The 27,085-nt window shown below is 44.8% G+C and overlaps 1 protein-coding gene across 1 annotated transcript in view; it reads right to left on the bottom strand.

The window, feature by feature from the left end:
* The window catches only part of ZC3HAV1 (zinc finger CCCH-type containing, antiviral 1), a 64,646-nt gene that overhangs the window by 9,199 nt on the left and 28,362 nt on the right, over nt 1–27,085 (bottom strand). Inside the window, exons 4-12 of the mRNA XM_007118763.4 lie at nt 22,248–23,009; nt 21,346–21,444; nt 18,789–18,912; nt 16,354–16,528; nt 10,494–10,614; nt 6,868–6,970; nt 4,512–4,605; nt 3,556–3,686; nt 3,052–3,182 (exon numbers count right to left, since the gene is read on the bottom strand). Of these exons, the coding sequence (XP_007118825.2) occupies nt 3,052–3,182; nt 3,556–3,686; nt 4,512–4,605; nt 6,868–6,970; nt 10,494–10,614; nt 16,354–16,528; nt 18,789–18,912; nt 21,346–21,444; nt 22,248–23,009 (1,740 nt within the window). The remainder of the gene's footprint in view (nt 1–3,051; nt 3,183–3,555; nt 3,687–4,511; nt 4,606–6,867; nt 6,971–10,493; nt 10,615–16,353; nt 16,529–18,788; nt 18,913–21,345; nt 21,445–22,247; nt 23,010–27,085) is intronic.

Below are 27,085 nucleotides of genomic sequence, written 5' to 3'. Positions count from 1 at the left end.
GGCCGTGGCAGTGAGAGGCCCACGTACCGCCAAAAAAAAAAAAAAAAAAAAAAGGCTGACTTTGTTAACTAGAAAGAACTCTGAATAAGACCAGGAGAAGGAACCCTCTCCCAGTTGAGAGTCAAAAAGGGCCAACCTGGCTCTGACTCAGTTTTTCAGGGACCTTGGGTCTGGGTCCAGAGGGTGGTCAGTGGCTAAAAGTCAGAGATGACAGGGGAGTCCAGGAGCAGAGGAATGTGTGGCGCCCTCCCTGGTAGAACACCAACATTCCAATGCCCTGGAGACTCTTTGGAGTTTTCTACATAGACACTCAGATTATCTTGACATTTTTGTTTCCTTCTTTCTATCCATTTGGCATCTTGAGGTACCTGGGTTGCAGAATCTTGCACCCTGGATCCTAAACATGTTCCCTGACCTTATACATGTCCCGTCTAGTGTCTTGAATCCAGCTGGTACCAGGAGAGGTCCTTCCTTGCTTAGCCGCCCCCCAAACAAGTGCTTCTTTTTCTAATTTCACTTTGCTTCTGCTGTTTATCCAAATCTGAGTTTTTATAATCTCCTCTGCTGTTAAGGTGGGTGGCTTTCACCTAACTGCTGCCGTTCTTCTCCTCAATCCAGTCTGATCAGTTCTGGGCCACCTTCCAGCCTGTAGGAACTCGTTTACTCACCTGCCTTCCACTCTTCTCCTCTACGTCCTGTTACATGCCTGGTTTCCAACTCCAGTTTATCAAGATGTAACCCAGAGCCCTTCTATCCTTCCAGGCATGTCTTACCACCTCTTACACATAGTCATGTATAAGTTACACAGACAACAGCCTATCCAGAGGGGTTTCATGCGTGCAACAGGGGTTCTTTTTTTTCCCTCAGAGATTAGCCATCTCTTTGAGACCTGCCCCTTGGCCTCTTTTAAGATAACTGCCTGATCTTTTTAAGATTATGGGCCCAGTGGTTCATACCAGTCTACCTAGACCATATTAACAGCATCATGGGAGACAGGACTGGAAAGCCAACATTAAAAATAAACACAAACAGAACAAAAACACCTCCTAATTCCATGTAATAGGAGACAGGCCAAGGAGAAGGATCCCTCCCTGACCTTCACAGGGAGGGTGGCATGGGGAAAATTTCCTTGAGGAACACCCTGCACGTCCGTGAGAACTGCTGGCGCCATCTTCGCCTCTTGCGTCCATGCTACACAAAGGCGTATACTTGGCCATGAACAACTCTCCCCTTTCACCAAATTAAAGGAAGAATGACAGCCAGTGAGTAACACTGTCAAGCCATCCAAATACATTTCAGAGCGTTTCAGCACTCTTCTGTTCATAAAAGAGGAGAAACAGACTAAGCATCCAAGAATGTCACTATCAGAGCCAGTTATGGCCAAGACCTGGGAACATGTATATATATACACACACCGTATTTCCATTTTCTAGGAGAAATATTTGTTTGACTTCTGACATAAGAGACTCATGAGAAACTGATGGGTTTAAATGTCACACATGTTATATTTCACTCAAGATGGTTACTCTGCTTTCTCCAAACATTTCTCAGTAGGTTTTAGTGATGTGTTTAAACTTAAGAAATGCTCATCTAGTCATTCCCCAGCTTAAAACCCTTCATTAGCTTCCCATGCCCTGGGGCCAAGTCTATTGCATGGCCATATCTTGGACCAATTATTCCTGACTCTTTGAGGCTGGTGAACCCCACCTGTTCTTAGGAATACCTCTCCAACCTGTTCAGGTGTCCACAGGGCCTGTTCTTTTCATCTACAGCAGCTGAACATTTGCAACCATTAAATTATGTGAAATAATGGTGTGGGGGGAGCATGTCTAACTTGTTCGCCACTGTGTCCCCAGCATGTAGCACAGAGAAGGCACTCAGAAATATTTATTCACTGACTGACTGGCTTCTTGCTTTTCGGGGGGAGGGGTTGAATTTCATCTTAGGTATATGAGTTGAGCCCCCTTTGAAAATGTGATAAACTATTACTTGTTCCCTTAAGATGAGTGATTCTTGGACTTGCCTGGTGGCGCAGTGGTTAAGAATCTGCCTGTCAGTGCAGGCGACACAGGTTCGATCCCTGGTCCAGGAAGATCCCACATGCCGAGGAGCAACTAAGCCTGCGAGCCACAACTACTGAGCCCACATGCTGCCACCATTGAAGCCTGCGCGCCTAGAGGCCGTGCTCCGCAACAAGAGAAGCCACCACGATGAGAAGCCCGCACACAGCAACAAAGAGTAGCCCCCGCTCGCTGCAACTAGAGAAAGCCTGTGTGCAGCAACAAAGACCCAAAGCAGCCAAAAAAAAATTTTTTTTTTTTCGCGGTACGCGGGCCTCTCACTGCTGCGGCCTCTCCCGTTGCGGAGCACAGGCTCCGGACGCGCAGGCTCAGCGGCCATGGCTCACGGGCCCAGCCGCTCCACGGCATGTGGGATCCTCCCGGCCCGGGGCACGAACCCGTGTCCCCTGCATCGTCAGGCGGATTCTCAACCACCGCGTCACCAGGGAAGCCCCCCAAAAATTTTTTTTAAAGGAAGAAAAAAGGATGAGTGATTCTTTGGTTTTTGAGTTGCATGAAGGAACTGAGGAACAAAAAGAAAGAGCTGAAAAGATTTTGTGTGACCACCAGTGTGGCCTGAGATGGGAGAGGCCTCATCTCCCACCTTTGATTAGAAGCTAGCAGTGGCAGTAGGATGGGCATAGGTCAGGAAGAGCCATGGCCGGAACTGAGTAGCAGTGGTAGACAAAGTCATCAACGAGGGGGAGTACCTTGCAACATGTATGAGATGCCTTGGTTTCCCCGCCCTGCCCTTCCCGCAAAACACAAAAGACAGGAGGGAAGCAGGGCTAAGGTGCAGTAATCAAGTCCCACGGCAACTTCCCACTCTAATTTGGACATTTCAGGTTAACATGAGCTTATTTTCTCTCCATGACTGTAAACGCCTGGATGTGGTGGTTAATACAAAATAATTACATATACCTCATAATAGGAGCATGTGTAGAGCCTAAGCGATGGTTCTACTAGTTCGGCTTCTCTATCCCATACGAACCTTTTCCATATTTGGTGTCACGAATTCCATGTAAGACCCAGTCAAAATTATTCGCACAGATAGACTCTACATGGGTGCGTCTCATTGCACAAAATAGGATTTGCTCGTCTCTCTTCATCTCCTTTTTCTTCCTGATATAGGAAATGTGAGACTTAGTATCAGGCACATTCCTCATCCACTCCAGTTAATAACATTAATCCCAACTAAAGTCTAATCATCTTAAAATTTTATTCTGCTAGCTTTCAGAACGGAGCTACTAACGTCAAGGCAACAGCTGTAAAAAATAAATATATGAAAACTTTTAAATGATAGACACATGAAAGCATTTAATTGTAAAGCTAAAGCTGAAAGAGAGAAGCTTGAGTGGACACAATGAAAACACAACTAGAGATTGCAGAAACTGTTGACTACTAAAATGAACCAGTGAATATAAATCTTAAAAGATAGATCTTCACTAATCCTTTCAAACTTTATGTCAAGACACCTGGTGTTGTGGCCACCAACCTTTCAAAAGCCTTCAAGAGCTTTGCGTTCTGGATCTTCCTTATCTTTTCAATCTTGAAATTTTTCATGGAAGCTTTAAAACGCTCACTCACTTTGGCATATTCCAGAGAGCCATTATTGATCTCAAACAACTAAAAAAATTTAAAAATATATGAGTGTGAAACAGGAAACATTTAAGGCATGATATGTCCATAGGTATGGCTGCCTGTGCCATGGAGTATCCTTGCCAGGCCTCTGACAGCAGATGGGATAAGCTGGCTTAGGCTTTCCACATCTGGCAGTCCATTCCAGTGATGAACTAGATGGCATGGAGCCCGTGTGTTCAGGCTGACTTCAGGCTAACAGAGCATTATGCCTGAAGGCAAACGGAGCGTCCCCACCCCATCCCCAGGTGTGTGACTTAGTTCAATGACCTGGTGAGTTCCCTGCCTAAAGCCAGTGCAGGGGCAGGGGCATTGGAGGTACCCAAGGAGCCCAAGCAGAGCTGCCTGCACCCAAAGCTGGAGTCTGATGTGGAGGCTAAATGATCCAGGAAGAGTCTCGCCCCAACCAGGCGAGGTGATGAGGTAAGGCACACTTCAACTCCCATAGAAACTTGTTTGTTAACTCCAACTAACGACAAGTCGCTTTCACTGTGAGTTCCAGTTTTCTCGTCTGTAAGGTAGGGAATCGAATATCTATTTTACAGGTTTGTTGTGAGGATCTATCCCAAGGAGATCGTGTGTGCCTGGACTCTGGAAACAATGACATGCCCTGTAGAAGACTTGTTCTCTGGGAAAGTGGCACATGACACAATCACCGTTCAGATGTCAGCCTTTGAATCTTGATTCAAGGGTTTTGCAGAAGCGATTCACTCACTCCTTCACTCATTAATTCATTCAAATACACACATTTGTGGCAAAGTACTTTGTCCCATCTTTAAACAATTCACCCACTAAAAAGTAAAAACCAAGTACCTCATAGCCATTCGAGGATGAGACGCACGTGTCCACCTGTCGAGGACGAAATACCGAGATGAAGGGCTCTGGCTGGGTCCTCACCTGCTGCTGGCTGCAAACAAGACAGAGAAAGCAATTCACCTGGCTCCCTGTTTCATGTGCCCAAATCACTTTCTGTGCTTAACTTCAACTAGGGTGAGCTTCCTCAGAAAACTTCCCCTTTGAATCTTCTTTGGACTACATCCCTGCATATTCCTGGTACACACATATCAGTAATCATGCTTTTTAAAAAGGTGGTAATCATTCATAATTTGGTAAGTTGTTATTTTCCCATTGATTTAAAATGTAAAAGCCTTGACTCTTTTTTACATTTCTGCTTAACCTCCAAAGGTCCTAATGTGTTAGCATTAAGTAAGTTTGTCTTACAGCTTCTTTGTCAAGTGATAAACACTAAAATAGGGGTATAGGGGAAAGAATCCTGCCTGTCCCGGATGAACCGTATTTCAGAGTAACCATACACGTGGGTGTTTCCTACTGACATGTACAATACGTAGGGATTTATTGTACAATTTTAAGTTTGAAATTTTCCATAATGAGAAAATTAAATTTTTAAAAATGCTTTAAGGAAAAAAACTCTTTAAAGACCCCCTTCTGTAAAATGAAGATTCTTTTGGAATGAAAGAAATTGGCCCCAACTGATATTTTAAGCTCCGATTTCCATACTATACTAGTATAGTGCAGAACAAATTCAATTAATACGGTGTAAGGTGCTCATCAACGCTATGGTTCATTTCTCTTCGGGCTGTTCAGAATAATACTCCCAGCCCTTAGTCTGTCCTAAAGCAGTGTGTCCCCTCTGGGCTCATGACAGCAGGATTCAAGCTGGTTCTCTCCACAGCCGCCCACGAACAGTTTTCTCAATTCATTTTATTCACTCACTCACTTAGCTGACTATTCAGTATCACTATGTACCATTCATCATACAGAATATTTCAAGAGCTTTGAGGATCTGTGGAGGGGAGGGAAGAGGTGGAGGATTATACTAGGGGAGACAGGTGGGAGTGTACTTGACGCCTCTCAACCCTGCGATATTTTTCCTTTATTCGTGTGAATGTTAAAAGAACTGGAGGGAACCTTAGCTGGCTAGGCTGATCCGATTCTAATTCTTGGGAGTTTGAATTAAGAAATTCAGAGAAAATTGGGTAGTAGCGGCAGAAGGTACAGCTGAAGGGATATAAAGATTGGAATAATGAGGTTAAAATTGTCAAGCATTAGCCAGAGAAAAGTCTTAGGAGATATAAAGACAGATATGCACATAGCTATAGATAAGGTTTCTGAGTCTCTTAGCAGGGGAATAGAATAAGAAGAAAAGCAGCTAAGATTTACTTGACAAATGCACTAGGGTCAAGCCCATGTTACAGATGGGGGGATGCAGAGTGATTAGTTTGTCCAAATCCACACAACTAATAAGCAGCAGGCAGAATCTGAGCCTAGACATGGAGCTCCAGAGTCGGGCCGTTAACCTGGTCACAGGCAAAGATCTGTGACCCCAGGCTGCTCAGGCCCTAAAGCAGCACTGGACCCAACTCCCGGTCCTAAGGCCCTCAGAGAGCTCAGCTCCCCAGCCTTGGCTTCTTGTAAAACGTTGTTTTCCCTACTACACCACGTTTAATCCCTTTAGTAACTTCCCGTTTCCGTGGAATACCTTAATTCTTACAACCAAAAGGACCTAATTAGAACACCGACTTCACACCTGCCTTGACGTCTGTTTTACATAATCACTCATCACCCAGGAAAAAAGAAATCCAACTCCAAAAATGTTCATGAGCAACGTAGGTTTGACTGAGTTTCATGAGCAGACAGAGGAGTCACGCTGAATTCCCGCAGCAAAATTTCCTTTACAAATCCCCTTGCATCAACTGTCTCTTTCCCCAAAGCCTTTGCTCAGGCAGCTACCACATCCCTTTTTTCTCTCCATTTCTTTCTCAGCCTCCCACCCCTTATAAATCCACTCAACAAAACTAAAGATACGCAGAAGAACCCACAGCAAAACAAACACCCAGTAACTGTGCATCTGATTCTTTCCGAGGAACAACCAGCCGTTCACAGCTGAAGAAGCTGAGCCCAGAGCAAGAGATCGGCCCAAAGTCCCCCCCGGGAATTGGAGGGAAAGACAGACTTCCTGCTCTAGAATTCTTTCAGTCACGCTGTACCGCTTAGCAAGTACCTCACTCATTGTTAAAGCAAAAGAAAATTGCAGTGTTATGTGAGCAGGAACATTTCAGAAAACAGGGTCCAGATTCATGAGTGACTCAATGAGATCAGCGTGTTAACATCTCAAGCGTGTGCCAGCGAGCAGCTTCCAGACACTCACTCTTGTCCACGTTTCACCTGCCCCACGTCCCAGTAAGACACAAATGTCGGCCTTCTGACGATATCCTTTTGGGTCTTGGAAGCTATGTTTGTCTGAATCATCCCTTTAGACAGAAAGAAGAAAACACAAATCAAGAATCAGTCCTAGGAAATGATTTATTGTTATTTTTCAGAGGCTAGTAACACAGCAAATATTCATGACTCAACTGTACACGTATGAATCGAGAAAATCCTTTGGGATGGAAATTACTCACGATGAAAACTTGTATTCTTCACTGCCCTTAGTACAAGACCCAGACAACAAAGAGGTAAATGAGCATTCCTGAGTTAATCTAATCTTTAAATCAAAGTCAGGTGGTAAAGAGAGCTAGGGCAGCCAGATTACAAGACATCACCCATGACAGGCATCAATGATTATGGGTTGGAATGTGGTAGCTATATCTTAGAAGTTTTTTCCTACCTCAAATGTGAAATGTCATTTTCAATTCACGCATGTTGTACACCTAAGTCTAAGCTGCAGCCAGCGTGAGTTCTTTAAAAAGTAAATCAACGTACATTGCTAGTGAAAGTATAAAATGGTGCAACCACTTTAGAAAACAATTTGGCGGTTTCTTATAAAGTTAAACATACACTGCCTATGCAATCCGACAATCCCACTCCTTAGTATTTACCCAAGAGAAATGAAAAGCTACATCCACACGAGAACTTGCGTTTGAATGTTCCTAGTAGCATTATTACAAGAACCAAAAAGTGAAAACAACCCAAATACCCATCAACAGGTTAATGGCTAAACAAACCATGGTATATCCATTTTAAAAATTTATTTATTTATTTATTTATTTAGTTTTGGCTGTATTGGGTCTTTGTTGCTGAGCGAGGGCTTTCTCTAGTTATGGTGAGCAGGGGCTTCCCTTTGTTGCCGTGTGCGGGCTTCTCCCTGCGGTGGCTTCTTTTGTTGTGCAGCACAGACTCCAGGCACGCGGGCTTCAGTAGTTGTGGCTCGCGGGCTCTACAGCACAGGCTCAGTAATTGTGGCGCAGGGGTTTAGTTGCTCAGCGGCATGTGGGATCTTCCCGGACCAGGGCTCGAACCTGTGTCCCCTGCACTGGCAGGCGGATTCTTAACCACTGCACCACCAGGGAAGCCCCATGGTATATCCTTACAATGGAATATTACTCAGCAATGAAAAGGGAAGGACTACTCTATATGCAACAACATAGATGAATGAAAAACAGTATTCTGAGAGAAGTCAGCCATATGCAGAGTACACACTACAAGGTTCTATGTATATGGAATTCTAGAACAGTTAAAACTAATCTATAGTGACAAAGTAAACTGGTTGCAGAGGAGAGACCGATTGCAAAGGGGCATGAGGAAACTTTTTGGACTGATGGGAGTGTTCTAGATCTTGATTAGAATAGTATTTGCATGCACTTGTCAGCACTCATCCAACTGCACACTTAAAATGGATGCATCTTATTGCAGCAATTATGCCTCAGTATAGTTTTACATCAACATCAACAAAACAAACAATGACAGAAAGAGCAAATCAGATCATGCCACAGCTCTGCTCAAAACCTTCTCGAGGTTTCCAGCTCATAAAATATTTAAGTTTCAACGTCTGCTCTCATCTCTTGCACACCTCCTTCCCACGTGCATGGGCTGCCCCCTCCCTTCCAAAGTTTCCTCCTCAGATAAAAGCAGGCTCCCTCCCATGATTCCTCCATTCTCTTTCTGCTTCATCACATTGCTTCATTTTCCCCGCAGCTATAATTATTTTCTGAAGTTGCCTGGTTTGCCAGCATCCAGAACAGGGCCTAACACACAACTGTCACTCTAATACTAGTTTAATGAATACGAGCAAATAAGAAATAGAAAGAAAATAGTCTGGAACACTGCAAACTTCTCTGAACTGGTTTCTATGAGCCAAGTGAACAAAATTATGGGGCTAAAATTGCTCCAGATTCAGGAACAAGGTATATTGCTTCTCATCTCTCCACCACCTTTCACCACAGAGAATACCACCAAAAAAATCTTTTTTAATTTAAGCGCATTTTTAATTTGACCGCCCAACAGAAGAGATTTTTGTTCTTCTCTATTGCCTTCTAGTCTTGGGCCACATGCATACATTGCTGCACTTATCATGCAGGTTAAATTTTTTAAAAATTCATTTCTGTTTTAAATATAACATAAGAACCAAAAAGTACAGAAATACAAACTTGGGGTTCTGTCTTCTTCATTTAACAATATCAAATTTTACTTTTACTGCACAGTTTTCATAATCATAATTTTTAACAACCACCCAATACTCCACTGAAATTCAATACCTTAATGTGTTCAGTCACTACCCCACTAGTATACAAGCTATTCCTCTACTTTAGTACTATAAGTAAGGCTTTAACAGAGACCTTTATGCCTATAGCTTATTTTTTTCTTGTGAATTATTTCCTTAGAAAGATTCCTAAGAGAATAAAAAAGCAAGCATATTTTAATATCTCTTGATATGCATTGCCAGGTTGCTTTCCACAGAAGTTGGTATAATGGCCCTTCAAAGCTATATGACTTAACACACCATAATTGGTACAGGACCCAAATCTCAGGTACCACCTGGTAATGTCAAGGACCTGAAAAAATCTCCTTTACCTCTTTCAAAGCACCTACGGGGCTGGGTCCCGAAAAGGCAAGTATCTGACCACACGCAGGGGGTGTCCCATGGATGCAGCCGATGGGACAGTACATTCAGAGGGAGAGCAGTTTCTGCCCTGGTTTCTTACTAAACACAGCAGACAGATGGGTAGAAAGTAACCAGAAAATCTTCCTATGGAGGCTCAAATAAACATGGCGGAAGGCAAAGTCTTTAGAAAAGGTGATGGATAAAACCATTGACCTAGATGATGAAGCCTAAAAGGAACAGCAAGGTTCTAAAATTCAGAAGGGGGACTTCCCTGGTGGCGCAGTGGTTAAGAATCCACCTGCCGGTGCAGGGGACACGGGTTTGAGCCCTGGTCCGCGAAGATCCCACGTGAGTCCGCGTGCCACAAACTGAAGCCCGCGTGCCTAGAGCCCGTGCTCCGCAACAAGAGAAGCCCCCACCATGAGAAGCCAATGCACCGCAACGAAGAGTAGCCCCCGCTTGCCGCAACTACAGAAGAGGCCGCGCGCGGCAACGGAGACCCAACGTAGCCAAAAATAAATACAATAAAATAAATAAATTTAAAAATAAATAAATAAATGAATAAAATAAAATAAAACTCAGAAGGCACCCACAGGCCCAAGGTCTCTACTGCAGTCATCAGCACCTGAAAATTCTGCCTCAGTCTGGGAAGCAGCCCACCTAGAGTCAGAAATTAAGAATGGCAGAGCCAGAAGTAACCCCAGAGACCACGTAATCCAAGGCCCCCATTTTACAGGGTGCTCGGTGCTGTCCCCAGCTACTCTGCGTCAGAGCCGAGGCTCCAGAGGACAGGTCTTCTGACCGCCACTGGCGCCCACCCACTGAACTGCCTCCTTGCTAAAAAGAACCCAGGTCCTGAGCGCAGCACGCAGGGCTACTCCATTCCCACTCCCACGTGGACGCCACAGGCTGGATTCCAGCAACAGGCACCACTGCCAAACACAAAGACTTACCTTGGAAACTCAGCTCGTAGTTTTCTGAACCCGCCTGAAATGGCACAATTCCCCTGGGACAGGATAGAAAAAGAGACTCCAGGTATGAAGAGTCGATGTTTGAAATTTGCTCGTTGTCTTTCTAATTAGAAAAAAAAAAAAAAAAAAAGGTAAAGACTTCAGGGTAGGCTTTTAAGAAATTTCTACCATGATATCTTATATAACTTTATTTTAGCCGTGGGATTTGAACAGGAATGCACCCTGCCTCTCAAATCAGACTGCCAAGTTTCCTGGGTGGGACCACGTCACACCCTTCTGTAAGTCTCCACCGCAGGGCTGAGAGCACGATCTACACTGCAGAAACTGACCATACCCTTGGTGGAGGCCTGAAAAACAGAGCTCTTTGCAAGTCTTTTACACCTTCCATAAAATATGACTCAAGTGTACAGAGCAACTGGTACCCGATGTGCAGACATGATGTCTAACAGAATCCAACACCCTGCCATGAAGTAGAACGTCACAGCTATCAGCCCATCACACGATGAGAAAGCACAGTTTAAAGCTGGTATGAAGGCACGTAAAACTCCAACAGGTGTACTGTTGTCCAAATGAGAGTGACCTAGCCCTTCTCCTCCGACTATAATGAAAGGGGCACCCCCAAAATGGAACGATATAATCTCCAGCCTCAAGGCACATATGATGGGTCTGAACACCAGAAAGGGTGCATAAAGGGAAGTGTGTTATCCTAGCAAGGGGGCAGGCTAGGCCACCATTCCACGGTCCCCACCCTATGTCAGGAATGACAGACCAGACAGAAGCCCCCAGGAGTAGGGGTTCCCAATATCTAATGGTAAGGAGTTCTTGTTCCTCGTGATCTAGAATGGAGGATGACAGCAAGATCCTGTTGGCAGCCGGGGGTGGGCAGGGGCTCCCAGTCCCTTTAATGACAGGCCAGACTCTGCAGCCTTCAGCTACATCCACCGCATTCCCCTTCCCTAATGGAAATGCCTGCAGGATGTAAGGGGGGGAGAACCAGAACGAAAGCTTCCAAGGAAGGCATCCCAGATAGAGAGGTCTCTTAGCCCGGAGAGGAACATGGTGGCACAGGAAAACTGGGTTCAAGTATTTGCACACAGTGCAAAGCAGGAATAAACTTGATTTGTTTCTGGAGGTAGAACCAGGACAAATGGGAGGAAGGGACAAGAAGGCTAACTTCAGCAGAACTTTCTGAACTACAGTCGTGAACAATTACGTCATACCACAACGATGTTTGTTGCAACGGCTGCTGGGACATTATGTATCGGGATGATTGTAAAAGAGACTGCCATCCAGGGTGGGGAGTAGGAAACTAAGTTTCCATGATTAGATGATTTGCTGGGAAACCATATGCCTTCCTCAGACCCCAAAGAATGGCTGAAGTGGGCAAACACCTGCGAGCAAGGGTGGAGGAAGGCAGCCATCCCCTCTGGGCACCCTGGACTTTTTGGAGTTTTCTTTGTTTGGGGTGTTTTTTTGTTTTTTTGTTTTGGCTGCACCACGCAGCTTGCAGCATCTTAGTTCCCTGACCAGGGACTGAACCCACGTCCTCAGCAGTGAAAGTGCAGCATCCTACCACTGGACCACTGGGGAATTAATTCCCTGGGCACCCTGGTTTGATGACTTGAATCTCTGCCCTAACTTCCCATCCCCACAGTCCTGTACCCCTCAACTGCCTGCTCAGCTCTGCAGAACCCTGTTCCTGGCTGGAAGGAATCTGCAAACTCTAGGTCAAAGCCCTTCAAACTTGAATGTAAATGTGACTCACCCAGGTCTTGTTAAAATTTGGATTATGATTCAGGGGAAGTGGGGGAAGAGTTTTAGAGCCTGCATTTTTAAAAAATTAATTAATTAATTTTATTTTTGGCTGCATTGGGTCTTCGTTGCTGCGCGCGGGCTTTCTCTAGCTGTGGCGAGCAGGGGCTACTCTTCCTTGCGGTGCGCGGGCTTCTCAATGCCGTGGCTTCTCTTGTTGAGGAGCACGGGCTCTAGGCGCACGGGTTTCAGTAGTTGTGGCTCGCAGGCTTAGTTGCTCTAGAGCACAGGCTCAGTAGTTGTGGCGCACGGGCTTAGTTGCTCCGCGGCATGTGGGATCTTCCCGGAATAGGGATCAAACCCGTGCCCCCTGCATTGGCAGGCGGGTTCTTAACCACTGTGCCACCAGGGAAGTCCCAGAGCCTGCATTTTGAACATCTCCCAGATGACACTGACGTTGCTGGTCTGCGGACCTGACTTTGACCAGCAAGGCTTTAGGGTCTATATCAGCCATATTCACTAGAACTTTCTTTGACAATGGAAATTTCTCTGTGTTGTCCTATACAGTAGCCACGAGCCACATGTGGCTCTAGAGCACTTAAAGTGTGACTAGTGTGACGACAACTGATTCTTAATTTTATTTAAATTTAATTAATTTAAGTTTAAAATTAAATAGCCCCAGAGACACTGCTTTGGGAAAGATCCCCGGTGTTCTTCTTCCTTGCTGCAAGTAATAAATCCTTCCTTCTCTGGAGAAAAAAAAAAAAAAAAAATTAAATAGCCACATACGGCTAGTGGTTGTCATACCGGACAGAACAAGGCCATTAAGTCAGTGTCTGAGCATCTGCACAGCCTCTCATGGTTCACCAGGACATTCCTCTGGCTCTGCCCGCACTGTACTCCAGTTCTGAATGGGTGAGTGGATGAATGAATGAATGGTAGAGCCTTCAATTATGCATTCTCCCAGAAGACTTGAATTTATACCTCAGTTTCAGTTACCAGGTCTTGGCTTTTGTCTTGTGCCTACATGTTTGCCTTGATCTCGGCCTTCTAGAGCTATGGCTTGCCCGTGCCCTGGGCAATTCCCTCAGGTCATGGACCCCTGCCCCCAAAGGCCAGCTTTCACAGCTACTAAGCTTGGCTATCTGCTGGTAAACATCTTGAGGGTCTGGATCTGCACCCCCTGACTGATGCAAAGCCCATGACTGCTACCTGGCTCTGCCCTCCAGTCACTCCTGCTGTAACCCCATCCTGCACCATTGCTACCCACCATCCTCTCCTGGTCCACCATCCATGTAGGTGCGAGTCCTGGTTAAGCACCTGAATTGCCATATATCATTTCTACCTTCCAGAGGGTTTTCACTGTCAAACATATGCATCTACCCTTTGTTGGCAAAAGTTTCTATTTCTCCCAGTTCCTACCAGAGAGGCTCCTAACCCGGAAATCTCAGTTGCCTGACTCTTTTTTTTCTTTTTTTTTAACATCTTTATTGGAGTATAATTGCTTTACTTTACAATGGTGTGTTAGTTTCTGCTTTATAACAAAGTGAATCAGCTATACATATATGCCCAACTCTTATTAAAAATTCAGTTGCAAGAAATAAAACCTGGGGGCTTCCCTGGTGGCGCAGTGGTTGGGAGTCCGCCTGCCGATGCAGGGGACACGGGTTCGTGCCCCGGTCCGGGAAGATCCCACATGCCACGGAGCGGCTGGGCCCGTGAGCCATGGCCGCTGAGCCTGTGCGTCCGGAGCCTGTGTTCCGCAACGGGAGAGGCCACAACAGTGAGAGGCCCGCATACCGCAAAAAAAAAAAAAAGAAGAAATAAAACCTGTAGGGCTCTGTCTGAAAGCCTTTCAGCCCACTCTTTTCTCTAAATATTCTAACCTGTACACTGGATCAAACCAGGTCACCAAACAGCTGTAAACTTGGACCATAATAAATAATACATTGGACCATGAAAGAAACCAGGCTGCAACTTATGTTTGTGTTTCAGATCTCCCGGTACCACCATTTTTATTTTACTTGGATGACCAGCAAGGAAAACACCAAACCCAGGGCCTGTTTTTCCTTCCTGCCTTTCTTTTTTTTTTTTTTTCCTTTTATAACAGAAGTGCCCACTCAATTTATATAACGATGGGTCTAACTAATATGAGACAGTAAGAGTTTATTCACATCCTCAAAGAACACATTCCATTTCTTACCACAGACAAGTGCCACAGATTCAATGACTATAACATTTTTTGTGTTCGTAGGCAGAAAGTTACATTCTAGAACTGTGCATTTAACACAGACTGAATATCCCAGGGAGAACTTCATAATAAAGAAGTTTTATCAGGAAGTTTCTTGATGTTTTACTAGGGGACATGAGTGACAGAACTTGTGTAAATTTAAATATGATCTTTTAGCCCTTAAAGTTCCTTTTGGTCTCTGGGATCATGATGTCACTAGAATACAAATATTTTCTAACCCTCCTCCCCTATCTTACTGAAAATTGCAAGTATTTGACATAAGAACCATTAAGACCTATAGTTTACTATTTTAATTTCACTTCGTTTCGTTTCATTTTATTTAATTATTTTATTTAACAACCAAGGCTAAAGAATTTGAGTTTATAATTTCTATTTCCACAGGCACCTCACAGAATCACTTTTACGGAACTGCACTTTGACACCATCCTCGGATTAAATATAAGAAGAGCCCGTACAAAGCTAAATATCACAGGGGTTTTCATGCCGAGGTGCTTGATAGGTCACCGCAGGAGGGGAAAGCAAAGAGCTCTGAGCCCCGTCCTCTTTGCACAGGGCAGCTCTGCTTCACCCTCGTTCTCTCATTTAGGTTCTGTGAAAGATTGTTTGATAGCATGTATCTGCCGCTAAGACCGCTGAGAAACCGCCATGTACTGCAGGGATGGTGGGACCAAGGTTGAGGACCTCACTCACGGCAGCACACAAGGTCCCCTCTGTGTGGCCCCATAGGAGACCTTTTTCTCAGGCCTCACTAACAGAAAAAAAGCCGTGCTTCTCCTGAGTAACTGGAATGGTCTTTTCATGGAGGCACAGGAGACCGTATAACAGACAGTGTTTCTTTGCTTGCTTTGGCAGCTAGGGAGCGCAGAGCCAAATGTCTAGCCCATCCACTTCTAACCTAGAGAATCTGACGCTGGCATTTCCTCGTCCCTACTTTATCTTTGGCTTCATTTTCATCTCTTGCTTTTCTTTTTTCTTTCTCATCACTCTGATTTCATTGCCTACTTAAGCTCACTCCCTCTCTCTCTCTCTCTCTCTCTCTCTCTTTAATCCTATGAATCAAAGGGAAGAAAGGATACTAGACAGAAGCTCTGCTTATCTAAACTTCTCTCCCAAGTGGCATGGACTTATATACACCACCGAACGTAAAATAGATAGCTAGTGGGAAGCAGTCTCACAGCACAGGGAGATCAGCTCGGTGCTTTGTGACTACCTAGAGGGGTGGGATAGGGAGGGTGGGAGGGAGATGCAAGAGGGAGGGGATATGGGGATATATGTATATGTATAGCTGATTCACTTTGTTATTAAGCAGAAACTAACACACCATTGTAAAGCAATTATACTCCAATAAAGATATTTTTAAAAATTAAATTAAATTTAATTTAAAAAGATAAACTTCTCTCCCTTTACTATGTCCCTGTGCGGGTAAGTCTAGAATCTTCTAGTCCATCTGAATCCAGACTCTGACTGCATCCTAGTAACCATCTGTATCAGTCTTCTGATTTCTCAGTCTGCCTCCTCTTCTGGCTGAAAGCAGTAGTCTCTGTACATTTATGTACTAATACATAGAAAGCTATCTCAAGGTTCCAACCCAGTCCCCGATAGTGAGGAAACAGGGATATTTGGCTGGCTCATGGATCAAGGAGTTCCTTAAAAATAATTATAATTTTTTATGATGCAGTCGGAGTCCATGCTTGCTGGGTATAATGTAAAAAAGCACCACTTCCTCTACCATGTCCATGCTCCACGGGTAACCACACAGGTGTCAGACACTGTACTACTAGTTTCTTCTGAAGTTGGCAAGTTTATACAAGAGCGTCCACAAGGAGGAATGGTACTCACCTTCTCTCCATATTGAACCCATTTGTCATATCCATTTCTCCAGTACCAAATCCATTTTGTGGTGAAGAGAGAACTGGCTGGCATTGTGACAGATGAAGGCGTGGAGAGACGTCGGATGGGATTATAATCACAAGTCATCTTCTGGAAACTGATATTATAATTTCCAACAGAAATGCTGAGAGGGAAAAGTTTAGTGTTAACAAAATGCTTCACTGAAACAAAATGCTTCTGTTTTCTACACTCTGGTCTTCCCTAATAAGAGGATAGAATTAGGGCTTCCCTGGTGGCGCAGTGGTTGCGCGTCCGCCTGCCGATGCAGGGGAACCGGGTTCGCGCCCCGGTCTGGGAGGATCCCACATGCCGCGGAGCGGCTGGGCCCGTGAGCCACGGCCGCTGGGCCTGCGCGTCCGGAGCCTGTGCTCCGCAGCGGGAGAGGCCACAGCAGAGGGAGGCCCGCATACCACAAAAAAAAAACAACAACAACAAAAAAAAAAGAGGATAGAATTAAACCTTGAGAGCTGAAAGGGATTTTTGAATTTCCCTTATACAGCTTTCGGTCTTACACATAAAAGAAAAAACTGAACTACAGAGAGATAATGTAACCTGCCTACCCCACATAGTCAACGGTGTCACAAAATGTGTTCTTCCCTCAAAAAATATCCCCCGTAGACAACTGTGCCCACACAAAACAATGGATTGGCTCAATGTCTGTTAGAAAGACAGTTAGAAACTCACAGTAGGTCAGTTTTTTTCAACTATTATTAAAACAGTAATCAAAGTGTGGTCCAGGACCTTTTCAGGGAGCCAGCAAGGTCACAGTTATTTTCATAATAATATTAAGACATCACCTGCCTTTTTCACCTTCATACCGTCACAGGGGCACAATGGAGTTTTCCAGAGGCTACATGATGTTTGATTTCACAATAAGGAGATTTGCAAAAATATATAACCATTTCAGTCTTCTCAATGAATTTGGTTTTGTTTTGTTTTGGAAAAGTTATTTTTATAGTTTTACTTATATAGTTATATATGCATATAACTATATATAATCTAGATATAATTATCTAAAATGTTATGTCAACATGAATGAGTTTATTATTGTTTTGTTTTGTTTTTTGCGGTATGCGGGCCTCTCACTGTTGTGGCCTCTCCCGTTGCGGAACACAGGCTCCGGACGCACAGGCTCAGCGGCCATGGCTCACGGGCCCAGCCGCTCCGTGGCATGTGGGATCCTCCCGGACCGGGGCACGAACCCGCGTCCCCTGCATCGGCAGGCGGACTCTCAACCACCGCGCCACCAGGGAAGCCCTATTGTTATTTTTAATGTATCAGTAAATATTTAATTTTTCTCAGTTGTGATTTTTAATATGGTAAATATCAATAGCTATAATCCACATAAACAAGTTCTTTGGGATCCTCAATACATTTCAAGACTATATAGGGCTCCTGAGACCAAAAAGTGTAAGAGTTACTGCTCTATGAAACACCTCCTAGATCAGTGATGTTCAACCAGGAGCGATTTTGTGACCCAGGGAACATTTGACAATGTCGAAAACCATTTTTGTTTATCACAAGTGGCATGCAGTGAGTGGAAGCCAGGAATGATGCTAAACTGCCCCCCGAAAACAAATAATTATCTGGTCCCAAAAGTGAATAGCGCTAAGGTTGAAAAACCCTGCTTCAGATTTACCTGGAGGCAGAAATACACCTAGAAGCAAAACAGCTGACGCCACCCTCTAGTGGCAAAATGCAGCAACACAGAATCTCCACCAAAAATACACTAAATTTACAGACGACGACACATCTGCATTTTTCCCCCCAAAGAATTGCCTTGTAAAACAGGATGCAGCTTATAAATATGGTCATGGGTGGTATCACCCATATCAGCCCTAATAGAAGCAGAAATATAAGGTAGCCTCTTAGAAACCTCCAGGGTAGAGAAAATAGCGAACACAGAGGAAGGTATAAAATGCTAAAGTATACAACAAAATCCTGCCCTAGAACTATATGAAATGACTCACATCATTTTCTCAAACTATGAAATTAAGTCAAAGCTCTTCTGAGCTCATCATTTAGTACCTGTAATAGTCCTACGATGAGCTGATAGGAATACAAACCAACCTGCGCATTGTGTTGTTCTGCAGGACACACTGACAAATATTAACTAAACACATATTTGTGTCCCTGTTTATTTCACCTGAGTTAGCAAATACTCCCAGAGCCCCTCGTATTAGCCAGGCTCTGAGTGACTTCAAACCTGTCCCACTTATGTATTTTTCTTCATTAACTCAGCAGGCATTTGCCATTTTCATCTCAAGAGTTAACCTGAATGGGATTCTGAAGGAAACTGCTTTTTCTTCTTCCCATAAGCATGGCACTGGGCCTTCTTTTGATGATGTTGTGCATCTCACCAGCCAGACCAGCAACCAACTTACGTGCAGATTTTGGGGTCACAAAAGGCCTTCTCAATATTCTCCATGAGCGGGAGGTCCATCCAGGTGTTTGCGAGTAACATCTGCCACCGGTAGGGCAGGTGGAAGTGAACTTTGTTGCAGCTCTCTAAAAAGACAGAAAAGAAGTCTGAGCAATTCGGCCAAGTTCACTGCTGACACTCTCCATCAAGGCCTGCCTTTCCCATCCTGCCTGCCCTGCAGGCACATTTCCCAGCTACACCTGTGCTCATGCTGGCCCCTACCTGCATTGCCCCAAACTCCAGGTTCCATTATTACCCATGGAGACTCATCAGAGAACAGAATTCTCTGCTCCCCAAAAAGCCATGTTACCCACATGGAAATCCGAGATCATTATAAATTCACAGTTACCCTTTCTGCACCCCACACGTGGATTTACTGAGACAAACTGCTCTCCAGCATAGGCAACTGCTTTTGTGTTTCCTTGAAGCCCTGACCTAAAATTCATCTCTCCCAGAAGAATTAATTCCCTCACTAATCTCACGCTCTTCTGAACTGACTTGTGTTTTGTATACCCTCAGCCAGTGCTCGGGACTCAGTTTGTGCTTTATTTACGTATTTACTCACTTTACGCAGTTTTCTAATTTGTGGACGTTTTGTTTGTTTGTTTTTATTTGTTTGTTTTGTTTGTTTTCGGCCGCACCGTGCAGCTTGTGGGATCTCAGTTCCCCAACCAGGGACTGAACCCCGGCCCACGGCAGTGAGAGCGTGGAGTCCTAACCACTGGACCGCCAGAAAATTCCCAAATTTGTGGATGTTTTGATGCCCCACCTTAATGACAAACTCATTGAAAAAAGGCCTGCATCACTGTTTAGCTTACTTCTCCCTTGCTTCACTGGCAGAGGGCTGGGCATGAAAAAAATGACCATTCAATGAATGCTTGCTGAAGAATGAATTAATGTTAGAAGTCCATAATACAGGAGTACAGAAAACAGTTCTATTTTTCACAATTTGCATTATGTTTCAACCGTTTTGAAATGTCTAAAAGATGTGTTACTACTTTAGAACAAAAAGAGGCAGACTTAGACATCACAAGGAAATCCAGAGTGGCACTGCCTGGGATTTGGCTGATTCAAAAAAGTATAACCTTCCTCACACCCATCAGAATGGCTGCTATAAACAAACAAACAAACAAACAAAAACAAATTAACAAGTGTTGGCAAGGATGTGGAGAAATTGGAACCCTCGTGCATTGCTGGTGAAAATATAAAATGATACAGCTGCTATGGAAAACTGTGTGGCAGTTCCTCAAAAACTTAAACACAGATTTACCATATAATCCAGCAATTCCACTTGTGGGTATATGCCCAAAAGAACTGAAAGCAAATCTCAAACAGATATTTGTACACCTGTGTTCATAGCAGCATTACACACAACAGCCAAAGGCAGAAGCCACTCAAGTGCCCATCAATGGATGAATAGATAAACAAAATGTGATATAATACAATGGAATAGTATTCAGCCTTAAAAAGGAAGGAAATTCTCACAACGGCTACAACATGGATGAACCTTGACAACATTGTACTGAGTGAAATAAGCCAGCGTCCAAAAAAGACAAATACTGTGTGAGTTCATTTGTATGAGGGTCGTAGAGAAGTCATACTTATAGACAGAAACCAAAATGGCGGCTGAGAGGGGCTTCCCTGCCAGAAGGGGGAAAGGAGGAGTTGTTGTTTAATGGGTACAGTCTCAGTTTTACAAGATAAAAAGAATTCTGGAGATTGGTCGCACAACAATACGAACGTAATGAACCCTACTGAACTGTACACTTGAAAATATTTAAGATGGTAAAATCTGTTATGTGTATTTTACCATAATGAAAAAGAAAATATTTTAAAGTTAAAGATTTTTGATTTAGGGAACGCAGGGCAGAATCTCCTCTTCAGACACAAGGTGAATGCGTCTAAGACCACTAAGTAATCAAGCAAATGAATCAGACTTGATGCCTAGGCCTGGGGTGGAGGCATGAAAGGGAAAGAGTGGTGTTAAGAGTGAGAGGGCAGCCCTGTGTCCCAAGCAGCCCCGTGGGAAACATTTCTGCAGGAATCCTGGTGGGAGGCAACAGTGTGGACAGGTGTGGCTCATTGACTGCAATGACACACAAGACATTGGTCGTGTAGAGCACGGGTCCCTCAGTACACACGTGAGGGGCGACTAGAGCCCACGGCCCAGAAGAGGGGCAATGCCTAAATCACGACAGGACACAAACTTTGAAAACGTGTCTGCTAGGATACTTTTGTTTGCTTTTTGTATGTAAAAAGATGGGTCCCTGATTAAGTTTAACAGTTCACCTAAAACTGAATTGAAAAAGGAGAACGTGTAATATCATGCAGTGGTGAAGTGGGTGGTCTGTACATCTGCGAAATGGGTTAACAACAGAACCTAGGGTTGATTTGAAGTTTAAAGAAGATGAATGTAAGATTCTTAGCGTTGCACCTGACACACAGTACACAGTAAACGTTAGCCATATTACTATTAATAAAGTTTCTGCTTCTAGAAAGTCCTTAAGTAAGTTACTCACTAAGTTGACAACCCTTATTCAGATGGTCAAGACAAATTTCATTTGAGCCATGTTCATCCCTCGTAGAACGTACGGTACTCGCAACGTCAGATACGGAATCTACAAAAGAAAAGAGGATGCATGTATGCTGATCCTAAAATTTAAACCGAAAATCAAGATATCTGGTCTTACAGTGGGGAAGAATATCTGAAATGGGGGCCACGTTCAAGAAAATTCTTATGATTCACGTACTGCTCATGAGAGCCTAGACATGAAAGCAAACATGAACATCTGGGTCACCTGAGAGTTATGTTTATTTCTTAAACCATAGGTGAACTATTCCTGTTCTCAATAAATGTAGCACTTATTCTGTACAGTTCTAGGGTTGGTCCTTCCACCTTCATATGTCAGTCTCTTCATCAGTACTGCTCCTTAACCAAAACCCCCTTTGCCCTTTAATACTGCTAAGGGACATCCAAAGAGAAACCACTAGCCCTAGCTGCTCTGCTGCAGACATGAGACATGGGGCCCCTCTTTGTCCCTCAGTGACTCACACAGAGCCCAGCCTGAGCCCTTGCTGTAATCTCGCTGGCAGGGGTAACAGAGATTTGAGCAGAGTTCCGACCATGGGTCCCCTAGGCTGCAGCTCTGTTGCTTAAGGAAGGTGTGAAGCGAGGGACCCTGGACAGAGTGAGGGCTGCTTTGTGTCGGGGCAGTGGTCTCCCCACGTGTGGGCAGGACCTGGCTTGTCAGCCTCTGACTTTCAGAGCGTAACACGTCTTTCTCCCCACTGACTGCCCATGTGAAGCCAAAACTAGTGGCACCAGTTTTACCTACATCGGTAGTTTCATCTATCACTTTACTAGAGCCATCTGGTGGCACTGTGGACAGACTAGCCCAGAATGTCTTCTCTGTGTATTTACCATTAACAAAGGCCATGGCCCCATCGTCGGCAGCTGTCGCTTGGCCAGTGGCCTGCAGATGACTGAGACTCACTCCGGAGTCCTGACCCCTAGGTAACGATTTTTCTCTCTGCCTGCTGGCTGTGGTTTTGTAATTTAACGATCTCATGGAAGTGGCATCTGTGGCCATGCCATCGACGTTATTATTCAAAAGCGGGAAATGCTGGCTGTCTTGATTCCCACGTCTGCCCTCCGCGTTCACGCAGTCCGAGGAAAGGATGGCCGTGCTCTTTCTGGTGGTGATGGTTTCAGGTGTTTGCGGAGAACCAAGAGGTGAGAAGGAGACAGCCAGACTGGAAGAAAACAAACTCTCTCTACCAGTGTCTTGGCCATTCTGCCAGGATGCGGGGCCCTTCCACTTGGGAGTTGATGTCAAATCAAAAGTGAAGTAAGTACTACTGTGATTCCCATAGAAAAGATCCTCTGGACCGCCATTCTCTGCAAGCCTCTGGCTTGCTCTCCCTTGACCGGTTCCTCCAGGATTGGCAGCCGCGGACGAGCCTGAGGAAGGCGGAGGGCACTCCTGACTTCCCAAATGCGTGAACTTGTGGGCAAGATCCTTGACAGGCCCATCATCCGGGGGAGACCCGCGGCCGGCGGGATCTGGACTGGGTGGGCAGGACCCCTGGGCAGAAGCTGGAGCAGATGCAAGAGACTCCCTGCTGCCCCGGTCTCTGCTCTTGCTTCTCCCTCTGTATGCCGCGTCTCTGCGATGTGAAGGAGCTGGCAAGGAAAACCAAACAACGGAAGTTAGTGTAAACGTGACTAACTTCCCTGCCTTGTTCCACCTCGGCTTTTCCAGGTTTGCTATCGAAGTTCTATCAAACTACTTTTGTGTGAAAATCTCGAGAAGGTGCTTATGACAATGCAGGAATCTGTCATCCTGCCAGCCTTGCAGAAAACACCACCTATGACCTAGGATAAAGGTCGAACTGACGCTGGCTCTGCTTGGCTTCTCTCGTGGGACTTAGATGTGGCCCCCAAATGCCCACACAATTAGGTGGGGCTGTCCACAATTCTCTAGTTCAAGTCACTCACCGCTAGGGCAAAGGGAGAGACAGACTAGTGCAAATCAGGGAGGAGTTCCCCAAAATCATTTAGAGTTTGCCCATATTGTGATACAGGTGTACCTAAGTTACGGATTCACGATACTTAAAACAACAACCACAAAAGAAACTACAATAAAGGTCTGATTTCACTGAAGCTTGAGAATTTTACAGAGTTGTTCGTCCAGCCCCCCAAACGCCCAAGGTTAAATGAGCAATATCCAAAAAAGAAAAATTGGCCTCTCTCTAGAAACGTGGTAAGTCACACCCCCGGGAAGCAGAGAGGAGGGAGGGAGTGAGCATGTGTGTTCATGAGCACGTACAAAGTGCGATGTGCGTGCGTGTGATGTTTATATGTGGAGTGTGCGTGCATGCAAGAAGTGTGTGCATGTATGTGTGTGTGATACGCATGTATGGTATGCATGCGAGGGGTGTATGTGCATGTGTGGTTGCACGCCTGGTGTGTGACGTGTATCAGTTGGTGAGATATGCATGTATGGTGTATGCGGCATGCACAAGCGTGAAGTCTGTGTGGTGTGATTGCATGTGTGCTTGTGTGGCATGTGTGAAGTGTGTCCCGTGCATGTGTTACACGTGTTGTGCGTGCATGAAGTTTGTGTATGTGTGGGGTATGTATGTATGCAAGTGGTTGTTTTTGTGTGCATGTGGCTGGAGCGTGTGTGTGTGTGTGTGTGTGTGTGTGTGTGTGTGTGTGTGTGGTGTGTGAGGTGTGCTATTGTGTGTGGGAAAGAGGAGGAAGAGAGGTCCTTTCTCTTCCAAACCCAGGGGGTAGCAGGAATATGGTACAAGCAAGCATCCTCCTCCCATCAACTAAGTAGATTAACTAGAAGTGACAACAAAGAAAACTCCCTCTCACATACAATAAATTTATACTGAGAAACTACACCAAAACCCGTCCTTCCAGATGTTCCCCTGTCGAGAGGGCATTGTCGTGCAGGAGAAAAAACACGAGATGTGGAATCAGAACACGTGAGCTCTGCTCCTCTCGAGTCCTGTGAGGCCCTGAAAACATTACTTTTCTTGATTCATAGTATTACCCTTCACTCTTCTAAAAATGATTTAAGGCTGCTCGCAATAGAAGTCACTTAAGGGACTCACCTGGTGGCGCAGTGGTTAAGAATCCACCTGCCAAAGCAGGGGACACGGGTTCGAGCCCTGGTCCAGGAGGATACCACATGCCGTGGAACAACTAAGCCCGTGCGCCACCACTACTGAGCCTGCACTCTAGAGCCCACGAGCCACAGCTACTGAAGCCCGCGTGCCTAGAGCCCGTGCTCTGCAACAAGAGAAGCTACCGCAATGAGAAGCACACGCACTGCAACAAAGAGTAGCCCCCGCTCGCCGCAACTAGAGAAAGCCCACGCGCGGCAGTGAAGACCCAACGCAGCCAAATAAATTAATTTTTTTAAAAAGTCACTTAAAATTTCCAAGCCTCAGTTTCCTTATCCATTAAGTGAGGCCAATAATACACCTGCCTTACTTCACAGTTTTGCTGTGAGGAACAATGATGAGATATTTTAGGTGAAACTTCCTTGTAAATGATAAAGCATTTCTCAAATATAAAAAGATTCTCTCACAGAATCTTAGAGTTATATATTCTACTTGCTTCATAAAATTCATCTCCTCTATATCCGCTTCATAAAGACATTAAAAAATGCAAGTGTTATTTCCATTAAACAACATCAAAATGCTTAAGAAATTGTCCTGATCACTTCACTGATCATAATAGGATGGCTATTATCCAGAAAAAACAGAAAATAACTAGTGCTGGTGAGGAGGTGGAGAAATTGAGACCCTAGTGCTTTGCTGGTGGGAATGTAAAATGGTGCAGCCACTGTGGAAAATGGTATGGCAGTTCCTCAAATATTTAACACAGAATTACCATGTGATCCAGCAATTCCACTTCAGGGTATATACTCAAAAAAACTGAAAGCAGGGTTTCAAAGAGATATTTGTACACCCACGTTCATAGCAGCATAATTCACAACAGCCAAAAGGTAGAAGCAACCCAAGTGTCCATCAGCAGATGAATGGATGAACAAAATGTGGTATATCCATACAGTGAAATAGGATTCAGCCTTAAAAAGGAAGGAGATTTTCAAACAGGCTACCACATGAATGAATTTTAAGGACATTATGCCAAGTGAGGTCCCCGGTGGTCCAGTGGTTAGGACTCTGTGCTCTCACTGCCGAGGGCGCAGGTTCAATCCCTGGCCAGGGAACTAAGAGCCCACAAGCCATGCGGTGGAGTGCCCCCCACCCAAAAAGAAGGACATTAGGCCGAGTGAAATAAGCCAGTCACAAAAAGACAAACACTGTGTGATTCCACTTCTAGGAGTTCCCTAGGGTCGCCAGATTCATAGAGACAGAAACTAGAATGGCGGCTGACACAGGGCTCTAGGGGAGGAGAGGAAGGAGCTGTTTAATGGGTGCAGAGTTTCAGTTCTGCAAGATGAAGAAAGCTCTGGAGATTGGTGGCACAACAACGTAAATGGACTTAATGCCACTGAGCACTTAAAAATGGTTAGTTAAAATAGTAACTTTTATGTTATGTGTATTTCTACCACAATTGAAAAAAATTATATGTATGTATTTTTTTTAAAAGGCAGGAAATTCTAGCATGCTACAACATGGATTGGATGAACCTTGCAGACATTATGGTAAGTGAAACAGTCACTCACAAAAAGACAAACACTGTATGACTCCACTTCTATGAAGGTGCTAGAGTAGTCAAATTCATAGAGACAGAAAGTAGAATGGTAGTTGTCAGGGGCTGGAAGAAGGAGAAAACAGGGTTATTGTTTGATGGGTGCAGAGTTTGAGTTTGGGAAGATGATAAAGTTCTGGAGATGGATGATGGTGATGCTTGCACAACAATGTGAACATAATGCCATCGAACTGTACACTTTAAAAAGATTAAAATGGCCACTTCTATATTTTACCAAATTTAAAAAATAAACAAAACTCAAAAGAATAGTACTGAAGACTGTAAATTAAATTGTATACAGTGTTGCATTAATACTAAATGTCCTGTGTTAGTTGTAGCGTGCTTGTGTAAGAGAACAGCCTTGTTTAGAGGAGGCCGATGCTGATACATTTAGGTGTGAAGTCTCCCGATGACCACATACCTCAAATGCTTTAACCACAAAGATGTGATGTGTGTGTGAGTATCTAGATGTCCACATATATGGAGAGAAAGTGATAAAACAACCATGACAAAATATTAACACCTAGTCCATCTGTTAAATTTTTATTATTTTCCTCTTTAAAAAAGTTTTATCGGGCTTCCCTGGTGGCGCAGTGGTTGGGAATCTGCCTGCCGATGCAGGGGACACGGGTTCAAGCCCTGGTCTGGGAAGATCCCACATGCCGCGGAGCAACTAAGCCCGTGAGCCACAACTACTAAGCCTGCGCGTCTGGAGCCTGTGCTCCGCAACGGGAGAGGCCGCGACAGTGAGAGGCCCGTGCACCGCGATGAAGAGTGGCCCCCGCTTGCCGCAACTGAAGAAAGCCCTCGCACAGAAACGAACACCCAACACAGCCAAAAATAAATAAATAATTTTTTTTTTTTTTAAAAAAAGGGGGCTTCCCTGGTGGCGCAGTGGTTGAGAGTCCGCCTGCCGATGCGGGGGACACGGGTTTGTGCGCCGGTCCGGGAAGATCCCACGTGCCGCGGAGCGGCTGGGCCCGTGAGCCATGGCCGCTGGGCCTACGCGTCCGGACCCTGTGCTC

The sequence above is a fragment of the Physeter macrocephalus genome, chromosome 5 (assembly GCF_002837175.3).
Source record: "Physeter macrocephalus isolate SW-GA chromosome 5, ASM283717v5, whole genome shotgun sequence".
NCBI lineage: Eukaryota > Metazoa > Chordata > Mammalia > Artiodactyla > Physeteridae > Physeter > Physeter macrocephalus.
The sequence above is the reverse complement of the archived record's forward strand: the minus strand, read 5'-3'. Positions and strand labels throughout refer to the sequence as shown.